This window comes from Phoenix dactylifera, chromosome 10 (genome assembly GCF_051530095.1).
Source record: "Phoenix dactylifera cultivar Ajwa chromosome 10, Ajwa_hap1_PhDact_Kaust_v1.1, whole genome shotgun sequence".
Taxonomy (NCBI): domain Eukaryota; kingdom Viridiplantae; phylum Streptophyta; class Magnoliopsida; order Arecales; family Arecaceae; genus Phoenix; species Phoenix dactylifera.
In genome coordinates this window covers 28937085-28946937 of record NC_143199.1, presented here as the reverse complement: position 1 = coordinate 28946937, position 9853 = coordinate 28937085, and the positions used below count along the sequence as shown (strand labels likewise).

General features: G+C 35.7%; 1 protein-coding gene across 1 annotated transcript; it reads left to right on the top strand.

Moving 5' to 3' along the window:
- The first annotated feature begins 4535 nt into the window (after positions 1-4535).
- LOC103723602 (myb family transcription factor MOF1-like) lies at positions 4536-7436 on the top strand. Its single transcript, XM_008814561.5, has 6 exons — positions 4536-4900; positions 5092-5168; positions 5245-5281; positions 5809-5956; positions 6069-6282; positions 6912-7436. The coding sequence occupies exons 1-6, from the start codon at positions 4774-4776 to the stop codon at positions 7233-7235; spliced, it is 927 nt and encodes a 308-aa protein (XP_008812783.3). The 5' UTR covers positions 4536-4773; the 3' UTR covers positions 7236-7436.
- Positions 7437-9853: the final 2417 nt, after the last annotated feature.

Sequence of the window (9853 nt, the reverse complement as noted above, 5' to 3'; positions counted from 1 at the left end):
GCATTCCGAACTTGGTCGGCGAGTGTTCCGAGTTGGTAAAGTTTTCGGCGAAATTCTGAGGACGAGCTGGCCCTGGGCCGAGGTGAAGATTCATTCGATTGTTGTTGGTGTTTACTGGGCCGAGACTGGGCGGCCTTTTAACTGTGGGCTGGATGACCCATTTTTCCCTCTATCAACAACTATTAGAAGGCTACTAAAAAAAAGTGCCAATAAGATTATTAATAAACTAACAAAGATCCGCAATCTATTTTGATATGATTTTTTTTTTTTTTTTGTGGGATATGGAAAAGAGCAGCTCCCATTTGCAAATGCACAAGATCTCATCCTATATATGAATCTCTCCCAGTAATAAACAAAAATGTTCGACCATTTTTTTTTATAAAAAATACAAAAAAATAAAAGAATATTATGGGACCCCTCACGACATAGACATGATCCACCTGTAGATGTTAGATTGTCGCATTATATTATATTGTGCTGTGTAATATAAACTTCAAAAATATAGCATGTTTTGAGAGAATGGCACCATCAAATAAAATTCACCTTTCATGATTGGAGATGAGGAAACTGATAAATTTGGGACCCGTTGCGGTATTATTTCTCAACACTACTACTGAGCTAGTAGTTTGGTCTATCTTAGCCAAGTCCTAATATTTTGTCCGTGATATTGATTCTAATCTTGGAGTGGAATGAGGCAGTAGTTAAATATAACTCATCAAAATCCATAGTGGAGAAGAAAGAAAAACTTATAGTTAAACATAAATAAATTTGGTATCTGCACTTAATGAGATGCGTATCTTCCAAATGGTTTATTGAATTCATGGGCATGCAAGCATTGTCATTGTCCCATTTTTAAGAAAGCTGCTATGATTTTCCTATCAAGGACAAGCTTTTGTGTTCTTAAAAACCAAATCAACCTTTGCTGAAATGCACAAAATCAAATTCCTCTCATTCATAGGAGCAACAAATAGGATAAAAGTTATGGAAGAACTAAAATATTCCAATATATTGGCTAATATGCAATGATCAAAGCATTCATTTTGAGCCAAAAAAAAGGGAAAAAAACCAAAATAATAAAGTAGAGACATATACATAGAACATGAAAAGACATTTAGAATTGAAAAAAAAAAAAATTACAGTTGAAAGGGAAACGAAGTTAATCCACTCTGCTACAAATCCTGGAGCTGAGAAGCCGCAGGGGGCTGCGCCGAGGAAGATCATGGTACGGTCGTAGACCCAGGAACAGGAGATACGTGCGAGCTTTGAAGCTATGAAGCACCAAAACGTAGAGCAGACGCAAAAAATCTAAACGCCGCTATTTGTCGATCGCTTTTCTCTGCTCATAGCTACCAACTTTCTCTATGTAATAAATTCGTGTATTTTTCTTTAATCCTTACCATTAAGATAAGAGAAATATCTTGTCTCCTCCTTGTGGACGATGCCTATCTGAATCAGTCAATAAAATAAATTTTTTTACATATATATATATATATCCTTCTAAATATATAAATTTTTATAAATATTTTTATAAAATTAATATTTATATATATATATCTCTTTTTTTTTTTCTTTTTGCATATGCATCCGTACCATCTAACGTCATTAAAAAATAACAGCTTAAACTAAAATGTCTAAAATATCGATATGGTTAGATATACAAAAAAAATTATAAAGGTATATACGCAAATAGAAATTTTACGAAGATATTTATACAAATTTTCATATTTAGAAAGATGTATATTTAAAAAATATTTAAAAAATTAAAATTCGGCTAGAATTTACTAAGTTTTTTATGATTCAGTTGGATCGACAAGTCAAAAAAAGATTGAGTCACATTGTCAATTTTTCTATTTAATATCATGACTCGGTCAATTGGAATATTAGGTGATTATTGTAGTAATGCTATTCTCCATTTAATTTTGATATAATTATCATTACTGAATTTATGACATATATATTCTTCATTATTTTCAAAAGATTAAAGCATATCAAATTTATAGATGCTTAAATTTATAAAATATTTTTTATTAATTTGTAAATGCTAAGTTATTGTTTGTTTTTGAGACGAGAATTTCGTAAAAGCGACATAATTCATTCTATAAGAGTTGATATTAACATGAGATCATGTGACGTGATAACATAAATCTTTTTTATCATATTTTTTATTAAGAACAATTGAATTATTTTTACTAAATTTTGATTATTTTTTATTATATTTTTTAAGTGTAGATCCTCCTAAATACGCGTAATAGCATTAATAATTTTGCAAAATTGCTATTTGCATGTGTATCCTTACAAAATTTTATTCTTGCGTATCTGTCTGTAAGGATATTTCAGTTATTTCAAATTTAAATCATTTATTTCTTCACAACATTATATAAAAAAATATTTTATTTACAAGGATATAAATTCAAATCGTTTATAGTATGGTGCATATATAAATACAAATAAAGGGTATACATGTAAAATAATAATTTTACAAAAATATTCATACAATTCTATATATTTTGAAGGTATATATATACAAAGGGTCCAATAAAATATTTCTTGTTAGTCTTATTAATGAGCTCATATTGTGCTGATAAATGTGTATCTTTTCTCTGTAATCGTTTATTAATTGATGAAATAGTAATAGTTTGGAGTTTTAATATCGTACGGTTGCAAGTGTCCGGTCCTCCGCCCGTACTTCCTCTTGAACAACAGCATACACGCTGGTGCTAACTTTGCCCTTCGCGTTGGTGGTTTCTGATTTCCACAGTGCTTTTGGACCAGGAGACACTTTTTGGCAACGGAGTGGAAGGTATCTTCGCTATATTTTATGCTCCTTGCTCAATTAAAGAATCTTTCCTCTTGTGAGGTAGGAATCCATGCTTCTTAGAATGATTATTTTTATTAATTTTTTAAGTGGCGGAGGGGTTTGCATCTTGTTGCGGGAAAGGAGGATGCACCTACTTCCGCGACTATGGCGCTTTCAGGGCCGCACATATTTACCGAAAGACAAATACAGCTGTTGACTGGATGGCCCTCCTACACGGCATATCACTTTGGAGGCTTCCTCTAGGTGAACTAGGCAGACATTTCTAACTCGCTTAAACAGCTTTTTTGTTCTGATTTTGTTGGTTGTTCTCATATTCATTTGGTGTAAGAAGCCGACGTACCAAAAAAAAGAATTATACGATGATCACCTTGAGATCTGTGCATGTTGATCAATAAATGAGTTTGGAGTAGTTTGAGATCTATATGGGCATGATCGAATGATCGGCATCACGAAAGAAGATTAATCATCCTTTTGCACGAAAGATATCACCCGAACCCATGAACAAGAGATGGATTTCATTAAGGGGCTAGGGGCACTCATTAATTTCACTTCTCATGTAAAACCTTTTGATGCAATGCGCACTAATTTTAGAGATTGCATGAGCTGTGCATACATGATGTGCCTCATATTGATACAACAGCAGTCGCCACGTGAAATAAATTTCATTAAAAATATAAAAATTTATTTGAATCAGTATGATATAAGATTAAAAACTACATCACCAAGAACAAGATCCGATGAATTGTAAGTTTGTTATAAAAAAAAATGCAATTCAGAAAACTACATTTAGTTTCATAAAAATATGTACTACAATTGGACCATCAAATAAACTGATGCACAATATACCACATGAGAGATGAATGGATGATCCATTGCATGCTAGGGTTTATGAGAGACACATACTTTTAATTGTTTGCAAGGGAGTAGTAGTATACAAATAGTGAAATGTACAGTTGCGTTTGCATAGGTTGCATACAATCCTGCAGTTTCTTCCACACCATGCATGGTGAAAAAAAAAAAGGGGGTGCGAAGCAAATTAATAAGGTGGTTAGCATCTAAGCTTTAGGACTAAAACTCTCATTATCTCCAAATGCCCTCGTCCGTTATACGTTCCTTTTTTTTTAAGTGGTCAAAATGTCGGCAACGACTGTGATTGATTTGAAAAGCCCATGAGAAACTTAACTTTGGTTAGATATACGTCACAACCACTAGGTCCTAAGCTGAAGTCTGAATGCTTCACAGGGCGTAGATTCTACGTGCTGCTTCCCTTGTTCCTACCTAAACGGTTGACTTTAGAAGAAGAAAGGCAGTGATGCGGGTAACCGGCTATTTGACCACAAAAATATCTAAAATAAGAAAATATAAAATAGTTTTTTCATAAAAGACTTAGTATAAAACAATGATCAAATATAAACAACTTATATTATTCTTTGTCAGTGTGTTATATAGGGCACTATAATTGAAGGAAAACAGGACACTATGGAGGAGCAAGACAAGGTGAGTGGAGTAAAAGGGAAATCGAGCGCTCAGAGATTCTACAGCCGTTTTTTTGTGATCATGGCGAGGTTTGGTGGGTCAAAAGCCACCCCTATATCTGCATTGCCGTCCAAATAATAATCATTATTATTTCCAGAAGATCTCAGTCTCGTGAACAGAGTTTATTCTTTTTACCCAGGGGAACTTCCATCTTTCTCTGTCTCTCTCTCTCTCTCTGTTTGTGTTGCTTTCGCTTTGGACAGTCTCCCAGCAATATTTAGATGACCCATTGGGGAGGGTGGTGGGAAAGGGTGGTGGAGTTAATGGCTGAAGTGAGATTTTTGGTCACCAGCAGCTGAGGGTTGGACGAGGGTGGTGGAAAAGCAGCATAGAATTAACGAGAGGCTTAAGCTTGCTTCTTTCTTTGTTCTTACAAAATAAGGGAAGCTCGCTTGAGAGGGTGAAAAGGAGGAAGGAAAATGGGGAGTTGTGGAAGGAATGGGGCAGTGAGGCAGTACATCAGATCTAAAGTTCCTCGCTTGAGGTGGACACCTGATCTCCATCACTGCTTTGTTCGTGCCATTGAGAGGCTTGGAGGCCAAGACAGTATGTCTTTTGCTACCTTCAAACTTATTTGTTTCTTAGTCATGGCTCTTTGTGATGCTGTGCCACTCTTTGTTGGCTTCTGAGTCTTCTCCTGAGGTTTCAACGATCAGTGTCTTTAGAGATCTTTTTTACAAAAAGGAAGTTATTTGTTTATTTTTTTTTCAATGCTTAATTATCATTGTTCTTTGCAGAAGCCACACCTAAGCTTGTTCTTCAGCTGATGGATGTGAGAGGACTAACTATTTCGCACGTTAAGAGCCATCTACAGGTATATATGATCTTGTCATTTCTACTCCATTTTTTCTCCTTCATTTTACTGGCTAATTGGTATTTTTTACTATCAGATGTATAGAAGCATGAGGAATGACATTGGCAAGCAAGGTACATCAACATATTTCCCAACTTTTTGTTAGGTTTCATAAGGAATGCGTCTTTGACAGTAATTTTTGTTCTTTTTAATCACAAGCCTTTTTTTTAAATTTGTGTGTTATTTGTTATCGTTTATTATAATCATTTTGAAGCAGGAGGATCTCCCTCTCTCCCTCCCTCTCTCTCTCTCTCTCTCTCTCTCTCTCTCTCTCTCTCTCTCTCTCTCTCCCTATTCTATTTTCTACCAACCCTGAAACCCTGCATCCACTAATCCTACTTAAAACACTAACTCGATTATTGCATTAGTTCTGTCCTGTGCGTGTTGTCAAAAAGAAATGATCAAAAAAGAAAGGAGAAAAGCATAAACTATGAAGCTCACACCTTTGATTTCATTTCTCCAGAGGGATAAACGGACTAATTAGACGTTTTAGATGGTCGAGTCTTTGGCTCTCTAGAACATCATAAGTCAGTCAATAGCTTTGTTAATTTTCTTTTTTGAGAAAATAGAGTTGTTAAATTATAAATATATATCCTATCAGGTTTGCAGCAGACTCAAGAGAGGAGGCATTCATGCGAACATACTGATGGTGGTGCTGATGAGCTAAATGATGATACTCTTCTCTCTTCTTCGAAACCTCAAAAGGAATTCCAGCCTCAGTTCATGTTCTCTCCTCTTCCCATGAAAAGGTTAGCTTTGTAATTGCATTTGGAAAGCATGAAGGCATTTCCCATATCTTCTTCACTTTTCACCACCTTTTGCTCTTTCCTTATCCTTCCTTTTTGTCCATTATAAAAATAGGAATCAAATGGAAACACATGCTATCTCAAATGGTGAGACGCTCGCCACTCAGTACTCTTTCGATGATTACTTGCAAACCGTGGCAGCGGAAAGGGGAATAAAGGAGAACTTAAGATGGCATAAAGATGCCACGGAAACAGGGTTCTTGGGCGGCGACCAGCTTTCCAAGCACAAAGCTCAGTGGCAAATGGAAGCAGAGCCTGAAACTTTTGAGGTACAACATAAAGGCTCGGAGCTAGAACTCCTCCCCCGCCTTTGACCCCTTCCCTATTCTCCCTCCAAACTTTTCCATCTTCTCTGTTGTCTTTTTCCTCCGGTGTTATTCTTCTTCCCTGTTTCCATCACCATTAATACCCACCTAGATGGAACACAGCGTTTACTCTGAAGTCAAGTCTAAAGTTCATATACATAGATTTAAATTTTTAATAGCTTATATACTTCAATTTTTCGTGATTAGCATTCCTTTTGTGCGACATATACTTAAAAGAATTAAATGTTATATCAACTCAGTTTTATGCAATGACTTCAACATTAATGTAGCATCACATTTATCTTTTTCATCTAATACATAGATGCATTCCTCTATGTCGTCTTGCATTGATGATTTATAAACACTAATTCTCGTATGTCATGCAGTAAAGACATGCACTCTGCAGTGAAATGCTACTTTTTTCTTTAAAAAGATGAGATTTAGTGAAAGATAAAATTGTCAGAAGATGGGGAAAGAATCAGAAAATTTACCACAATTTTTACGGGCATAGTGAAGAAGCATTTCTCAAACAGTGTCTCATTTAATCATGGGATATAACTAATATTCAGACCCCCCATCTATACTCATGACAGGTATTCAAACTAGAGGATCAACTTCTCATGCCTAATAACAACAGAAAGCGCAAAAAATCCAAGGAGAATTATGAGGACAGATGCAGATCATATGTGCCGCCACCATTTTGTGATGATCATGGTATGAAAAATGAGGAAGTTGATGACTGCTTGTTGACGTTATCCTTACCCTTGCATCGCAATCATAGGACTAATGCATCATCTGCAAGCGAAAGCAGTTCCATCGTCTCATCGTCCTTGACTAGATACTCTGAGGAGTGCTCGGTTTTCTTAAATGGGCGAGGCTTAAATTTGGATCTCTCCATGTCAATATGTGGTTCTTAAATTAGATCACTGTATTTTTTTTGCTTTGCATTTTTTTGTTGTATCGAGATCTTTTGACAGTGTTCTATACTTGATGTCCTCGGAATCTTTCCATGAATATGCGGTGGTTCGCCACCATTTTGCCCAGAAAGAAATTCTTGGAGCGTTATTAATCTGTAAAATCTGATATTAGATAAAGTTATACATTGATGAGAGTCTTAACTTGGTTTTGTGAGTTGACGTTTGAAAGGATGAATGCAAAGAAATTTGCATGGAGGGGTTAACATGCAGCAGAAAGAGTTTATTCCTATTAAAATAGGATGCAATGCTCCAGATTCTGTGTTTACTAAGCATGGTGGGCGTGGGCAAATCTGGTGGGTCTTATATTTGCGCTTTAAGGATATCATAAAAAGGGGATCAAAATGTTTCTCAGAGTTCTAGATTTTTTTCCACCAAAACATGTGGATGCCCATAGCAAACGCCGCGGGAAGCTATTTTCTAAAAAAAAATACTAATAATTACTAAATAAAATTTAAAAGAATTTTAAAATTTGATAATAAGAAAAATAATAGAAATAATAAGGAAGGAAAGTGCCCTTGGAGCTTGTGCAGATGTATTTTGCCTCTTAGATACATGTACAACAAGTTCTTCCTTAAGATATGATGAATCTGGTTTAGCTCGAATCCTTCTATGTATGATCATGAGGCTCGATCCAAGTAGCTCAAAGAGACCCATAAAAATAAAAATTTCAACGGTCCGCTCAATGGAAAAAATTTTAATAACCTGCATGTATCATGCTCAGGAGTCTGTCTTCACCTTGCACGCCAAGTATATGTGCACGGCGCGATCGAGCTGAGCAGGCTAGTGAGCAAGCTATTGGGACCAGTCTATCATCCCCAAAGCCTAAATAGGTTTAGAATGATTGAACATCAATAAATGTAAGTGAACCTAGCATTCAAACATCCAATATAGAGCTATTAAGAATAGATTTTAAAATTTTTAAACCTTTTCAAAAAAAAAATTGTTAAAAAAAATGAACTTTTCTAAAAAAAATAAAATTTCCAACGCATACAAGTATATAGGTATGGATGCATAATGCATGAATTCATTCAAGCATGTTGAAATGCATGTGCTTTTTCTAATACCAAGTTTGCTTTTCAAATGTATGAACTATTTAACTAACTAAAAAAAATATCTTTTCTACAGCACAGCAAGGATCTCTTTTTTTTTTCCAAAAAAAAATCTAGGGTTTCAAAATCTAAGAAAAAAATGATGTATATCTTTTTAAGATTTTTGCACATATACGCCTTCGAGCATCCTTATTTATACATAGGAAATGCTTTAATTCTTCTGAGGTATAGTCAAATTGGTCACTCCTTATGTCAATATGTGGTAGGCCATCAAGTCAGGGATGAGTGTTACTACTTATATTCAAACATATGGTACAAAAGGATCATGTTATTGAAAAGCCTTTCATTTAGTGACCGCTACATACAATAAAGAGTCACTTTAAAATTTGTTTATGAAGACTTCTAAACGCATGGATCTTTATAAGACACCAAGTGTTTTGGCTATAGGGAATCTACTGATAGCCAGGATCATCTGCAGTTAATACTGCTATTATTGCATTGGATGTGAGAAATATTGCATTTTAAAATCTTGCCATAAAATAATGGTACCACGGGGTCCCAACCCTAAGCTCCACCCTAAGAAGCAAATAAAAGCTCTCTGGTTACCTAGAGCCTAATTTGAATGATTGGAATGAAGGGTGATTAAAACATTTGTTTCCCTTCGTTTAAAGAAATATGAAATTCTTATTAGTAATTGGAGCAATCTGTGTCTCTACTGTCTTAAAATAAGAGCACCGAGCTCTATCCATTCACAAGTCTATGTCCAAACATCATATGCCGGCAGATGTTCGGACATAGATAGGACTCAAAATATTGTGTCTGGAGAGGTAGATAGATAAGACTACGTCATTCTTGCATCAATTTGCATTTGGTCGGGCTTAAGAACCTGAAATTGTTGTGTTTGGAAAGAATGTCTGCATCATCCAGTTTATAATTTCACAAGCACTACTGCTGAGTAATCAGCTTAAAGTTGGATATGTAAACGAAAGGAAGACTTGCACACGAAAAAGAAAAACCATACATAGATCGATGGGACACTACATTTCAGAAGAGTACAACAATGGGCCAGATTTTTTGTCCTGACTCCTCCACAAGGGAGCCATGAATGGCCAGGGGCACCACCTAGTTCAAAATGAACCTAACCTAGCTCAGCTCAATTATTTGGGATCAAAGAAAGAAAGTTATAGAGTTCACTGCATTCAACAAAAGCCAAAAGCAGGGGCCTCCGGGCACAAACAGTGTCAAGATTAACATCTAGCACGGCCAGCTGTGGGCAGGTCCTTGAAGGAAGATGTCATCTTTTCTGATTGGTGCCTGAAGAAAAGAATTTAAGACACCATCAGCACTGATAAATCTTCTTTGTTCTGCTTCTGATTCTTAGCACCATGACATCATTTATCCAATAGTGGAGGCAGCAAGCAGCGAAGTAAAATGTGACCCACGAACTGGCTTTTTTCCATGCGCATGCAAGTGGGCAATGGCGTCCACACGCAGTCCTCACATCGAAGA

Excerpts from the sequence above, each read along its gene's own strand:
- LOC103723602 (XM_008814561.5), top strand. The coding sequence starts at position 4,774 with ATGGGGAGTTGTGGAAGGAATGGGGCAGTGAGGCAGTACATCAGATCT. Across the intron at positions 5,282-5,808 it reads GAATGACATTGGCAAGCAAG|GTTTGCAGCAGACTCAAGAG; the intron begins GTACATCAACAT and ends ATATCCTATCAG. Across the intron at positions 6,283-6,911 it reads CAGAGCCTGAAACTTTTGAG|GTATTCAAACTAGAGGATCA; the intron begins GTACAACATAAA and ends TACTCATGACAG.